Raw genomic sequence first — 15,594 nt, forward strand, 5'->3', positions numbered from 1 at the left:
TGAACAAACATCAACAGTATTAGATTGACAAAAACATTAACAAATCGATTAGATTAGATTGACAACAGCATTAACAATTCAACAACTTGGCAAATTTTTAACTTCAAACAGTAACGGTGACACTGTGTCTTTTCCTCAGTTTTTCTTCGTCATTTAATTTGCTTTGAATGACTCTTTTCACTTCTTTTCCTTCCGTTTTAAAACGTGTAGTTACATGACCTAAAAAAAAGGTAATGAAAATTTTAACAGTGATATTAATGATAATTTGTGTCGAATTAGAATTATTGGTATAATAGGATTATAAAGATTGAACACACTATAGCAATACATGGAAACACTTTAAAGCCCCAGTGCTGCAAACTTTTGATGGTTTTTTCATTATTTTTATTTTACAAATCAATTGCAAAAATCTTATTCTACTCCCCAAAGAATGTTGAAACACCCACTATTTAGCTTATCAACTTAGCGTCTATATGTGTAAAATGCACTGTTATTGTTTACATTGAATTCTAGTCCGGACCAGAAGTCAGTTTTCAACAATAACAATGCAGTTTACAACCATAGGGGCTGAGTTGACAAGCTGGATACTGTGTATATCAATATACTTTGTGGAGAAGAACAAGGAATTATGTTTCACATTCAAAATATAAATGGTGAAATTATCATCAAAAGTTAGCAGCACTCATGGGGCTTTAAGTGAAAGAGAGGGTGCCAATTGCGACAATGCCTTCATTAGAAAGTACACAGTGTTTTAATGTTACCTTCAGCATTATACACATTACCATCCATTGTACATTTATTGAAGTTTTTTATTTCATCTCATGCAAGCTAGTCCATACAACTTTATATTTAGCTGAAATACTATCATGCTTACATGTAATCCATTCCTGAATAATTTATTACACTTTTATCTCTCTCCCAATAAATGCCCGATTCATATTCAATTTGGTGCTTTTAACATGCTACACTAGGTCTTTATGGGATTGGATAAAATGTTAAGTTTGGACAGATTTCTAAGTTAGACAGTTTGTATTTGACCTACCAATGATCGCCTCTACTTTTTCTTCAGGCAGTTTTTGCTTTGCCGTCTTTCCCATGTGAGCATTAGATTTTTTTCCGGTCAGTGACGATGAGGCCATTGTATCCCTGTTGAAAACAACAGACATAAGGTCTCTGGTGTAACTCTTCATGTTTGCCGTGTTGCATTTGCGTAATTTTGCTGCATCGATTTCCAGGTTTTCGCCAAGCTTTACCTTGAAGATTAAATTAAAAAATAGCACATGATGTTAAACTGGTCCTATAATCACCAATGTAATATATTACCATGTCCATTGGATGTTTGTGATTTACAGCCTTTGGTAAATCGCTCAGAAATCAATGATAACATGGACTAAATGGTAATCATGCAGGGCTATTCTGAATGGTGACATATTCTTCGTTTGAACATGTGCTTACACTGTGTGACGATATCAATTTCTGTAATTAGCAAGCAAACAAAGCCTATGGGTCACAGAAGTCTTGTTGTTGATGTTGTTCCTATTGTTGTTTATTTTTACATCATTCGTGTTGTTGTTGTTGATCAATTTAATTTAAGGAACATAGCTATTTTGTTATTGATGTTGATTGCAAACGTGTGTATTTATTAAACACATAACTTCCCTCTGAAGGGAAGAGTAGCGTTACAAAAACAAATGAGGAAGTTACTCAAACGAAACCAAAACAGTGTTTCGAAGTAATAATACGAAAAAAAAGAAAGAAATAAATTCATACAAAAAACCGAATCAAATTATGATTACATTTCTGATAGGCGTTCCATTCTCAATTTCATACATGTATACTTTGCTAGAGGAATTGATATGCTAGTATTTTTCATTATGAATTCAGATTTGTTAAGTACATCATAAAATGCGGTGTTATATTTTGCAGCTGCAGCAAACAAGGGATTTCTTTGGCTGGTGTAAAATTTGCAAGAAATGATGAAATGTTGTTCATCTTCTACACATTTACTATCGCAAAGTTCGCAGATTCTTTCATGTACCGGAATTTTATTGTGGCGTCCTGTTTCAATTTCTAATGAATGGTTACTTAATCTAAATTTGACAGGAGTGTCTCGGAGATCAATATTATTAATAGTAGTAATGTAATTTTCAAGCTCGATACTTTGTTTAAATGTTCTGTATGTTCTCAATTTATTTTTTTGCATCTTTATTCGTTCTTTTATCATCTTGGATTTCTCTTTCCCACAGTTCATCGTATGTGCCTCTAAGTTTGCCATGAATTTTGGTCGATTCAGACCTAGTGATAATTTGATCGGAATTAACAAGTTGCATTTCCCCGATATTAGTACAGATTGACTCAATCTTACAATACCACTTGCTTTTCAGAGTTTTGTTATTAAACTAGGAATGCTTCCTTTAACAGACAGTGTTCACTATTATTAAGTCTATTAAAGTATTTGATCATCTGTTTTTGAATGAAAATTTCGATGGGATAATGACCGAGTTCGCTGTATGTTGCAAGTTTTGATGTGTTTCTTGAAATTCCCAATATGAACCGGCAAAAGCTGAGGTGAACGTCTTCTATAGCTGATTTGGAGGTACACTTGTGTCGCCATACCTCATAACCATACACAAGAATGGGTCTGATAAGTTTATCAAATAATGATTACAACGCTAATGGGACATTTATTATACCAATGTGATTTATGTAGATGTAATAAGGACAAGAACAATATCATTGTTTGACCCCATGCAACTCTCTCTCAACATATGTATAGGTAGACAGCAACAACAACAACAGTAACAATAACATACTCCAAAGATTCCTGTGAGAAAAATGCTTCCTATCAAAGATTACACTTACAAAATTCCACACCAATTGTACAAAGGTTAAAGAGAAGAAGACTTTTTGACCAAAAACGCTAAAAATTGTCCGCAAAAGTAAGATATGCACATTTCATCATGAATTCAAAAGATCTTATTAAGTCATACAATTACCAGCATTCTTTATTTTAAAGCAACTTGATACATGGTTTCTGATGATAAGATTGTTTGAGCAAAAATAGAGATATTCCTAATAAATAGAAAAATCCACATGTCCATTCAAAACAAAAAAAAACAATATAACCTGTACCTAAATTTCATGTATATCAATTTCCAATGCAATCTGATCAGTAGTCACTGACTTTTATAATTTTTGATCATTTTTACATTTTCCAGTTAATTTGCATATTTCTGGTAATGACAACTTCATTTATATAAAATTCCATCTACACTAAAACATGCATCTATACCAATGTGATATATGTACCAGTTTGATTCACACACATAGACACATAAAAAATTAATGTATTAATGGTTCTACTCCGGAATAAAAAGAACGCGATGCGTACGCCGTTCTACATACTCAGTACGCCCAAATAATCACGTGATGCCGGTACAAACAAACCCACATGTGTACTGAACGCGTATGGAAATACACGTACGTCTGTGCGCGTTTGCGCACATGGCTTTGTTTGTACCGTGGTCGATTCGAATTCCGGGTTTGGCCTATTGCATCCATGCCACATGTTACACTATGAGGTGATTTTTTGCATGTCTCAAAATTTAATAATAGACGATGTTCCGCTGATTGCGAGATCTCGCGAGACTTTAATACATGCCCGTAGAAACAGGTTTCCAGCTTAGTACTAACAAGTCAAACTTTGTATGGAACTAGAAAAAGTGCAGAACTGAGCAAAGATTGCAACTTCATATATTTTATGCAGTGTTTAACGTAATTAGCGACTTGTCCTGTTTTGCGCAGTTTGTCCTGTGTTGCGAGAACACGTCCACTGCGAACCACATATTCTCGCGATATCTCGGAATGTCTCGCGCTGTTCGGAACATGGTCTATTGCGTTCAAGGTCACAGGACAGAGTGTAATTCTGAGGTCACAATTTGTCGTATACCCCTGAACAAAATGTCAATTTCAAGTAGCTAAAAATATGAAGAGCTTTGAGTTTAACATCAATAAATAGATGTATAAAATTCAGCCAATATAGTAAACAATATTATACCTTTGGTGGTCTGTCATCCCTCTCTTGTGGTCTTAAACTGTGTCGATTTGCTTTATCATGATAGACGGCAACACTTCTTTGTTCAGTTTCCTTGGCATTGTCCTTTGCATGTAAAAATTGTTCTATTTTGTGAGTCACAGCCGGAAGATCTGTGAGACAAATATTTAATTTAATTAAAAGCCAGGGTTCAAAGTGGAGTTTAAAAATGTCACATATCGTCCAACAATGAAGATCATCTTTGTAAGGTGAAACTTCAGACCATGTTGTATTAAAGGCAGTAAGGATTGAAATATTCAGTTTTCAAACGGCCTTAAATTGGCGTGTTTTTGCTGTGTATTTACTTGTATTTTTGTTCAACTCCTATAAGTATATTGAAATGCCCAGTACATAGCTAAATATGAATATAGAGTGTATGTGTACAGAGTGCATGTATTACTGCTTATGTTTAAATTTTGGTTCCTGACTAAAATTTATTTGTCAACAAGAGTATTATTTACAAGTTTGCTTGCTGTATTGCTCAATATTGCATACATGATAAAAGCACTAAAACAGGGGCAAATAATATCCAACTACTGTTTATTATGGGGGATATTTTTCATGTTTTTTTAGGGACATAACCATTTGTCAGTTATTAATCAATTTTTTTATTGTTTGTGTAACAATAAATTTCATAAAATTCAAGCTACTTGACCCAGGTTTGCTATGCTTACGTCTTAGGCAATTATTTGTAACAGGCACTTTATCTGCTGCCAATCAGAGCACCAGAGTGCAAGCAAGTTGCAATATCAAGTGCAGCTGTTTTTATTATTTATAATCACTACTCCAAAATTATGTAAATATAAAGCCTCTAAATAATCATAAAAAACAAATACCACTGTCAGTGTTAGATATTATTTGCAGACTTCATGCACCTGACACAGTTGACTCATGAGTAATAACCTGCAGGGTAATGCCGGTATCCTAGCCAGAATCCTTGACAACAGGTTCAGTTTTGGGAATATTGTCGCAAGGGCAGTTCGTCATGGCTGCAACACTGATGTATATATAATCATATGAATTTTGTTTGATAAAAATAAAACATCTCGAGGAGTCAGATTACTTACAATCAAGTGTTGTTATGACCTTCCTCAATGCCTTGTTTTCCATTTCTAACTCTTTAATCTTTTTCTTCAATGAAATTCTGTCATCACTTCTATCATTAGCATCATCATTATCACCATCACTATCACCAACTCCATCCTGTTCATCTTCATCAATTAGCATAGGCTGAAAAAAAATCAATCAATCAATCTTTTATTACTGATCAACACACACTAACAGAGAGACACTGTGGTATGATACATTTGAGAAGAAATAAGAGCATGTTCAAAACTGAACACCATCAAATGGATATTAAAATCCAAGTAAATTGAATTGAAGTACACATATAAATCTGACTGTAAACAGCTGACTTTAGATAGCTACGTGAGGAGTCAGAAAACACCAGAATTCATTAAAAGTATAGCAATTAAGGCTCAGAAAATTCTGTTCCATAATCTTTTTCATGTTTTCTACTTTTTATTCAACACACAAATCTATTCCGCTTTTCTTGCACAAAATTGATCTATCAGAAATATGAGACTTGCATGTGAATAAAAAGTGAAACTCATCATCCATTATATTACTATCACATCTCAAGCAAATTCTTTCATTTAAAAGTAAATGAGTTTTATATTTTCTTCCAATTTCAACACGCAAATTATAATCACTCATAATTTTATAGCAGTGATCAAAATTATGTATAATGGTTTATGCAGGGGACTTTGACCCAGGGACAGCACACTCCGGTTTGCATGTATATACATGCAAGAAAACATCTTTGAAATTTTGTCACTTTCTTGAAACTTTCACAAAAGACTTGATCTGAAAAGTCATTTTGAAAATTACATTCAAAATATGGTGTCACCGCACTACATTTCAAGATAACATGCCATGAGTCTAAACCGCGTCTCACCAGAGAGGTTGCTAGGGGTCACTATTTCGAATAACCTAGACTGGTGTGAACACATTTCAACCATTGAAAGCAAAATCATTTCCAAATTGTTTCTTTTGGCGCGCATCAAAAAATTTCTTCCTCTCCACTCACGTACATTAAGTTATTATATTACTGTTTCATCTCACCACACATCAATTACTGTTCTAATGTTTGGAGCTTTACTTCCAGTAGTAATAAATATGCATTGGAGCGTCTACAGAGACGTGCAATGAGACTTATTCTTGATATTGATCCGCCTCTTTCCACTTTTCAAATGTATACTCAGCTTCATTGGCTGCCGATTAACTTGAAACTCCGTTGTAACCGTATGGCCCAAATTTACAGAGCAACTCACAATCTAACCCCTGACTACATAACCAGTATGTTCAATAATTACATCCCTTCCAGATCACTTCGATCTTCCAATCAGAACCTCCTAAAGTTCCCAAAGCACGTACACTTCTTTATCAGAACACTTTGTCAGTTGCGGGTGTGGATGAATATAACTCCCCAAATCAATGAGGGACTCTGAGTCACTGACTAGTTTTAAGAAATCTTGTAACAACTTTTTGTATAATACTTACTTGTCAGATGCCTTTTCTTAGGTTTTTTTATATTTGTATTTCTGTGTATTTTGTGTTTTCATGTTTGTGCTGCAAAGTGTATTATGACTTTCTTTTGTCTATTCGACCTCCACCAAAAGAGGTGTTTCACCTATGGAGTTATCGAGTTTAAATAAAGATTAATAATAATAATAATAATAATAATAATAAACCCGTGGTGCAACAGAAACTGGTAATATGCTGACTCAGCAGTTTTTCTCAGTACTGAGACAAATGATATCATAGTGTGACTTCATGAAATTGTCAGCATCACTAATTCTCTTCATCAATCTAAGTATCATTTGCATAAGATTTTTTTGAGCCATACATAATATGAAATAGCCACATTTTAGTCTTAATCATCTCTGTACATGTTAATAGTTGAATTTTGACATAAATCAGTCAAAACTGCATGAATTCAAAGGGTATGGCAAATAACACTAGATTTTATTCACAATTATTTCTTGTCGATACAATAATAATCTTGGAGTTATGGTATTTTCAACTCGTTCAAATGAAAAAACAAAATGTAGATTTAAACTTCTGCAATTTAAAAACCTCACAAAATTTCATCTGTCTTGAAACGTGTTTGAGGTCATAGTTCAGGTCACGATTTGCCCCGGAAGTTTTTACCATGTATTTTATTATGATAACGTTTGGCTATGGTTCAGAATAGACTTCTCCTCTCCTCTCAGAAGGTACGTACCGGTCGTTGACATTTCACTTTTTTGTGAATGATAAGAAAGCAAGAGAGCAATTGACTTAGGTTGAAATGTTTCTTGCGTTCGTTTGACAGATAACAGCCAGGCATGCCTGGTCAATGCAGTGAAGTGAGTCAGGTCAGAAATTCAATCAACTGTTGAAGCAAAAAACATCATTTTTTAGTAATTGCCAATGTAAATCAATCTGTCCAGCAAGTTAATATTAATACCAGTACTTGTATCCCTATTGCTTATGGCTCACATTTCGTATATGCACTGACATCGAAAGAGCTTATTGTAGGGTAGGTTGGTGATGTCATTTTAGGTCAAAATATCATTTTCTCTGAACCCACTTGTCCAATTGCTTTGACACTAGGTATGCATTTTTCCAGGGGGTTAACTACAAAGGGAGAGAGTGTGAGATGTCCTCTCCAGACTGAAAATTCTGAAACCTTGATTTGTGCAATCATCGGTGCATTATCTAGTACAATCTTAGAGGTGTTTCAGTTAGTTTGTATCATATAAAACTATTTAAAAATGACACAGGACAACCTTAAGGGGAGAGTGTGGGTGGGTGTTTTTCCCCTCTACAGAATACTATATAATTGTCTGAAATTAAAGCATAGTTATACGCTGTTCCAGAAGCTTTAATTTTGTTTTCTGAAACTTATTTATGGTAAAATAATAAAACATTTGATTTACAATTGATACATGTCACAAAATATGCAAAATGTGCCCAAAAATCAAACAGTAGAGAGACAGAGTTGTATGGTTTAAAATTCCTGGATGCAATACTGTCATTTATAATATTGTCAAAATTGGCAAACTGGCTATTTGATAGTAGGACCCAGGCAAAATGTCTGCAAATTCCATTGGTTAGAATATAGAAAACAATCACTGTGATATTTCATTTTATTGAAACTTTTACAAAAGACTTGAAATGAGAATCATAGAAAAGTTGCTATGTCCAAGTATCTTTTATTCTGATGGCCAGTTAAATAAAATGATCCTTCAATGAAACCTTGTTTATATCATCTTGTCTTTTTTAAGTTAATCAACTCGAATGCATTTTGCATACGTCTGGCATACCATCACCTACATGAAAGCTATAATAAAGAGAGAACAACAACTGAACATTACAACAGATTATTCTGATAAGAAAGAAGATTGCCATTTCTTACTGAAAGACCTGACTAGCCAAATGTGTAACATGACTTTTCCTATTTTGTTCCCCTGATCAACAACAGCAGTAGAGCAAAAGCAGATCATGACTCTGGTCTTTTGCAAGACACTGTAAATATTTTAAACAGTATTACCGGTAGTTACATTTGACTTAATATTCACACACAATAATACTTAAAATTACTAACTGCAATTTGGGAAGTCCTTTCTCGAACCCAAAAATCCTGCACATACCAGCTCAAGTTTTGGCAATGATAAGTCATGTCTTGATTTATTTCAAATGTAAGTTTCCTTTCAAACTGATTACTGCCCTCTCTGATCACAGCAAACACGATCTTGCAATTGGCATTTAGGCTTCGTAAGTGATGTATCATACATTATAAAGTTTGTCAGCCTAACAGCTCCTGTGATGTTGTTTAAGACAGTCTCCATGGAAATTGCCACAAACTTTTAGAAGGAAAGTTTTCTTAGAGATGTTAAAAAAGTTCTGACAGAAAAAAGAAGGCCTGTCAGTAAGACTTTACATGATCAATCATTTGGACTTTCCATGCTCAATCATTCGAAAATAGTTGGTATGAAAACAACATAATTGTTGAAGATTGAAATTCATTAAATTTGAAGTTTGTGTGTATACCAATATCAGTAACACATTATTGCAATGTAAACATTTGGGTGATTATGGCTGTGGTATAATCAAGGTTAATGTGGGAAATTATGGCATGGAGATCAAAGCCCGTAGTATTATCCATGCATGCCAAACACATTTTTTCTCCTCATCACTTATTATATGGGGAGAACCATTTGGTTTATGGGGAAGGTGGGTATGGAGGATTTTGAAAAAAAAAATTGATCCTCTAATTTACTGCCTGAGAAAAAAAATTGTCATTAACAGACAGAAGTGAAAAAAGGTTGTCACAATGCACCTGAAATGAGCAAAATTTGGAAACCTTATTCTCATGTAATTCTTTACCGGGGCGCCGCCATAGGCAACGCAAACATTTTTACCGCAGGGAATTCTTATGTTTTTTTTCCCAGCACTTATGATATAAGCATAAGCAAACTACATAGGTCTACTTTACACCTCATTGTCATGCACTCAATGTTTTCCTTCCCTTTTCTGACCCTGGAATTATATTTCAGGACTTCTGTTGCAATATCTCAATGGCATACATATAGGCACTATCTAAAGGGGATTTACCGGTTTGTCGCCATGTATTCGGAGTAATGTGAGGGGTGGTCACTCAAAAAATTGAAAACTTCAGGAAGGCATACTCAAAATGTGTAGAGAAAGAAGGGGGGCTTGGGTTACTCAATTTTTTTACGCGAAATAAATTGAAACACCTCTCATATTGCACCATTGCACACATCCATTTCTCAAAATTTTCAGTGCAAGAGAGGGGCACCCCCTCCTTGGGTGCTCTCCCCCCTTTGGGTGTTCTAACAGTTTTACTGGTAACAGACAAATTGAAAATACCTCTCAGATTGCACTAGACTGCATCATTGCACTTTTTCTCAAAATTTCCCCAGGATCTAGGACAAAACTTAACTGTTGTGAATTCATCCTTTATTATCACAGAAACATATGTTTTAATTGACCTCAAATACCATTTTGACAGTTAAACATATCATATTCAGGTGCTGGAGAAATAGCACAAGAAGGTCACAGATTTTCCATTCCTGTATATTCATTTTTCTTTTGTCTCTGGCAAATAGAACTGTTTTTCACCAAATGTATAGTCATTGTTTGGTTGTTGAATATTGTGACTCAAACACTGATCATGCAAAAAATGTAAAAAAAATATCAGTGTTAAATGTCATTTTCAAACAGTTTTACCCAGTGCAAAATAAACTGAATCTCCTCTTAGATTGCACCATTAAACACATCAATTTCTCAAAATTTCCAATACTAGAGGGGGAACCCCCTCTCTCGCTCTCCTCTTGGGGTGTTCTAACAGTTTCACTTTGTAAAAAGCATTAAAAACACCTCAGATTGCACCAGACTGCACCATTGCACACATCAATATCTTAAAAATTTCCATGCACGATAGGGAAAAGCCCCTGTAACACTTTCACCTAAGCCTCTCGCATGTTCTCCCCCTGTACTTGCAAATTCTGACCAGTCAGATATCCTAGTGAAAACCCTGTCATAATACCCATCCAAATTAAACAATATGGTTAGATACTGATTATAGCTTGAGTTTTTATATCTTTATTTTGTTGTGACATTGAGTTTCATTTTGATGGATTCACCTTTTTTGAACAATCATGAGATAACTGATGATAGTCTAGCAGGGTACATCAGGATTTGAAGGTCTTTACTGTTGCTGTAGTTTGTAAATTTTACAATTACATGTATTGGTATGTAACTTTTCTAAAGGAGGGGGGTAGTCAAAATTTCAGAATTAGGGAGATTACTCGAATTCATCATGGTTGGCGAGGGGGGGTCACTTGAAATTTTGGAGTTTCCGATGAAATTATTCTTTTAAAACCTTTTAACTAACAAACGCATCATCGCTGCAAGGTAGCAGCTTATAAATAAAGAGAATTCTAACTTTTTACATGTTTTGACAGCTTAAACTCAATAAAGTTCCATGGGGGTAATGTCATAGGCTCAAGAGAGTGTCATGTACCACATTGCCCGATGTGAGGTTGGATCCTGTGAGACATACCGCCTTCCAGGCCGCTATGACGCCTAGACTCCAATGCCATGGCAGCATGTGCATTCCCTAGTACATGACCTCAGGGGACAGGTAGTGGGGGACTACCCTGTGGCAACATGCTGTTACAATATAACACAGGTTGAAATTTGTTATAAACTCGATAAAATGTATACAATTGAGGGGTCAAGCATATTTTTTGTTATCAAAAAACTCAAAATAAATTTCCTGGGGACATCCTCTTCTCTATTCACTTTTCTATTTATTGTCTCTAAGTCCTCTCAATAAAACAAAAATGTTGAAGATAATCTGAAAATGTGCCTTCATGTGGTTATTGTTTTAAATGTAAACAAGTTTACTATACTAAACTTACTTCATCAGCAGTAGGGATGTTTCCGACAGACTTCAACACATTGTGCCCATTCTGTGTAAAATAGATCATTATAATGAGAAAAAAACTGATACATCATATTAAATGGCAAGTTATTTCAACAAAATAGTCTGTAGCATAATGTATGTCTACATTCTGGAATTAGCACATACCCGGATAGAATTAATTTGTAAATGTTAAAGCCCCACCAGATGTATCTCTTGAAATTTGTTAACGTCAAATTAAAACTCCTATTCTATCTCTGTTTTCTCTGAAGTCTGCCCTCTTGAGGGATATGGGCTTTGACTGCATTAGGAAACCATTCCCTTATGAAACATTTGACAAGTGAATTCAAATTTCAACGGTCATTTTGATCAACGGTCCTGCAATTTTAAAAAAATTGTATTGTTATTAATGAAACATACCATATGTCACATACCATATTTACAGTACGATGAAGCCAAGCCATAAGAGAACCGTTTTACACATTTTGAAATTGAATGTATATTCCACATGAAAATGTTAGAATTTATTTACTAACCTTTTTTTTTGGCTTCTTTGCATTTCTTTCACAAATATTTTGCAAAACCTTGAGGTTTGCTTTTGCTTCTGAGGCAGAACGAGCACGCTTTTTAACCTTAAGTAAGATTTATAAAAGAAAGATATTTAAGCAATAAAGCACACCCAGCGATGGTATACCACAAGATTTTGACCAATTCACGACCTATATGAATGAGCGATAGCGAATGCATATGTGAAGTGTCAACTGGTCAAAATCGAGTGGTATACCGTCGCCGTGTGTGATTAATTGCTATTATATCATAACAGTATATTGAAATTCTGGCGTGAAACGTCAAAAAACAGACTTTTACTCAATCTGAGAGCTCGCGTGCATGCCTGCCATGGTATATCGCCAATATACCATGGTTGTTATTGTGTCTCGACCAATCAGATTGCAGCATTTCCGACATCAATATACTGGTACGATATAATTGCTATTATATCATACCAGTATATTGATGGTGCAAATACACATATCTGATTGGTCAAAATGCGAAAAGAACCGTGGTATATTGGCGATATACAACAGCTGGCATATGGGCAAGCTCTCAGCTTGAGCAAAAAATCAGTTTTTGACGTTCCACACCAGAATTTCAATATACTGTTATAATAGCAATAAATCACACACAGTGACGGTATACCACTTGACTTTGACCAGTTCACTTCATATATGCTCTCACTATCGCTTGTGCATATATGTCGTGAACTCGACAAAATCTTGTGGTATGCGATCGCTGAGTGTGCTTTATTGCTTTTAAAACTCTGTAACCTTATGGTGTATTGTGGTTATTACAGATAACAGCTCAGAAATGTATCATGAAAGCATATAACACAGGTGAATAATTAGAAAACAATTTCATGAGTATATCTTTGTGGTTCTTGTGTTCATTTTTACAATACCAATCAAAACAAAGATTCCGTGGCAAAACAAGTACAAACACAGGGTGGCATGAATGCTAATATCCTTACCTTTTGCACCAGAATATGCAATATCATGTACTATTGTGTCATGCAGTATTATGCTGACAGTGAGATCCTATGTTGGCTTTAATAGATCTAACTAAGATTATCCCAGAATAATAGGATGATGACCAAAGTCCTAGCCAGGTTTAAAACCGACCTTGATATGTTCTGTATGTACCCGGTATGTCAGTTCAACCTTATCATTTATCTCCACCTATAATTTTTCAGATGTTGTCAGCTTACCTGAATTTCTTGAGATGATGCATCATTTTCATCATCATCACTCGAAATATACATCCTGTTCAGGATCCGCCCACGCTTTCCCTTTCCAAGAACTGGGGTTTCTGGTGGATCATGGTCCCCTGTTCTTAAAAAGTGTTCGAGATGCCTTTGCAACTTCAGTTTATCATCTAAAAAAGTTGGTACCAAATAGCATAGCATATCCATTTAATGATCACACTTTTATGTGAGAAATTAGTGTTTCAATAATAGCTACTAGCCTGCAAAAGCAACAAGCAACTTCCTCAAGCCACACATGAAATCTCAGACTGAGATGGTTTTTGCTTTCACATCACAAATATTCAAATGATTGATTTGCAATAACATGTTTGTTGTATTGTACAACATTACTGTGAACAGACAAAGAAGATAGTATTTAAAATAGAACATTGCAGGGCCTTGAGAGCATTGCACTATCACTTTTATTGTATTTAAGTATAGGCCTCTTTAATTGTCGTGAAAATTATGCATGAATACAAGAAGACAAATATGGTGATTCATACTTTAATAAAACGCAACAGAAAAAATTACCAAAGTTACACCTAATATTTAAGATCTATCGTTTTGTATTGGGAAGTCCAGCATTTAAAAGATGATAAATAGAGAGAATATGCTAGACCCCAGCTGTAAAAAATAGACGTTGTCTTGGTTGCTTTAGGAACAAGAATGAAAAAAACTATAGATAAAGACCTGTGTTATCCGCTTCCCCGCGCAACTAAGTGATGATCTGTGAAAACAACTGAAATATTTTTGCTTTAAGGATGTTCAATATAGAAAAAGTATTTTTACTTAAAATACAACCGTATACTGTTTACAAAGTTGAAAGTATTGCACAAGAAAAAAAAATAACTCACCTCCCACTTCTATAACTCTCGCAACACATCTTGAAAAAAAACCTCGGCTGGGCCATTGAACAATAACTTCAGGCCTGGTCTTATAAAATTTAATGGTATGTTTCTCATTGCCCTCGATCCACTTCACTTCGCCGATGTCAGCGGTTTCTTCCTCAGTAAAATCAAAAATTGCGTATTTCATTGCATAAATTCTTATCTTTACATAAAAGAAAAGTGACCCATGGAAATCTTCAGTACTACGCACAGTGCTCGCTCGCGATATTCAGAATTTGAGCTGGTGCGCGCGACATTAATTTTGTCGTCTGCCGGTTCACTGTAACTAGGATTAAACCATTTGAGACTCTAACATAGGGAATGGTTCACAAATAGGTAACGGTTGTATTATTTTACCGTTCTATGCCCAAAGAAGCAAGTCGCGATTTTTAACGTTAACAGAGAAGTGTATCCCCCCCAAAAAAATTAAACTCCATAATAAGCAGATACACAGATGTTTGCTTATGAGTGTATAACCAAACAACCCCATGTACAGAATAAACCAATCCGAATTACGTCATCAATCTACTCAAACGCCATAGCCAGATAGCTCGCGATCGTGCAGTGCGTACTTTGTTTTCCCACGGAGGGACCGTGGTTTTCCGTAACTCGGCAAAGTTGAGTCAGAATGGCCTTCAATGGTAGATATAAAAAGTATCTGTTGGACTCTGCATTACCTTTACCAAAGAGAACGAAGATACGTCGAAGCAAGACACAAGCCGATGGTGATGGAGAGGAGTTCGACAGCGAATTTCCCCACAACCACGTCAACCAGTTGACGTTAAACCAAGATGACAGCTCCGTCGCACTGCCAGTGCCACCGGTACGTATTAAAAATGAAGACTAACATTTTTTTTGTAAAGGTTATAATACTCTTTTGATTTTGGACCTTTCGTTAGACACTGATCTACCAAGGCAATGTTGTTCGTTTACATTGGCGTGTTATTCGCAATGTTTCCTGTCAACTTCCGCTGGTTCTCCTGTCTCATCATCGTCTGTCCAATCCGTCGTTTTTGTTATGCGAGATTGCGCCTTATCGTTTGTACCCGAACATTATGTAAGCCATCAGAATAACGCCTATTTATTTTTATAAACAGTTGAATAATCAGAGACATTTTGTATCAGAAAGAAAATCGTAGTCGCGAGCTTGTTGCTGTACTCAGTAGGGAATCCCCGACATCATTTTGACCCATGAAATTTACATTTGAATAGGGTGTGTTTTGATCGTGTTGGCATATCTCATGAACTGATTGGGCATCACCTACATTGGAATGAGATGCCACTATATATGCTAATAACTTCCTAATATGGTCTGTAGTCA

The 15,594-nt window shown here is 35.3% G+C and overlaps 2 protein-coding genes across 2 annotated transcripts in view; one reads left to right on the plus strand and one right to left on the minus strand.

Annotated features, from left to right (window-relative positions):
• LOC139145967 (BEN domain-containing protein 6-like) lies at positions 1-13,621 on the minus strand. Its single transcript, XM_070717415.1, has 7 exons — positions 13,351-13,621; positions 12,125-12,220; positions 11,587-11,637; positions 5,161-5,323; positions 4,058-4,206; positions 1,043-1,253; positions 1-219 (listed from the first exon to the last, which is right to left on the minus strand). Exons 1-7 carry the CDS (start codon positions 13,552-13,554, stop codon positions 104-106), a joined length of 990 nt encoding a protein of 329 aa, XP_070573516.1. The 5' UTR covers positions 13,555-13,621; the 3' UTR covers positions 1-103.
• LOC139146330 (uncharacterized) overlaps positions 13,605-15,594 on the plus strand; it is a 16,438-nt gene continuing 14,448 nt past the window's right edge. The window contains exon 1 of the mRNA XM_070717737.1: positions 13,605-15,096. Coding sequence (XP_070573838.1) covers positions 14,902-15,096 — 195 coding nt within the window. The 5' untranslated portion in view covers positions 13,605-14,901. The remainder of the gene's footprint in view (positions 15,097-15,594) is intronic.

Source organism: Ptychodera flava, chromosome 12, assembly GCF_041260155.1.
Source record: "Ptychodera flava strain L36383 chromosome 12, AS_Pfla_20210202, whole genome shotgun sequence".
In the NCBI taxonomy this organism is placed as follows: Eukaryota; Metazoa; Hemichordata; class Enteropneusta; family Ptychoderidae; genus Ptychodera; species Ptychodera flava.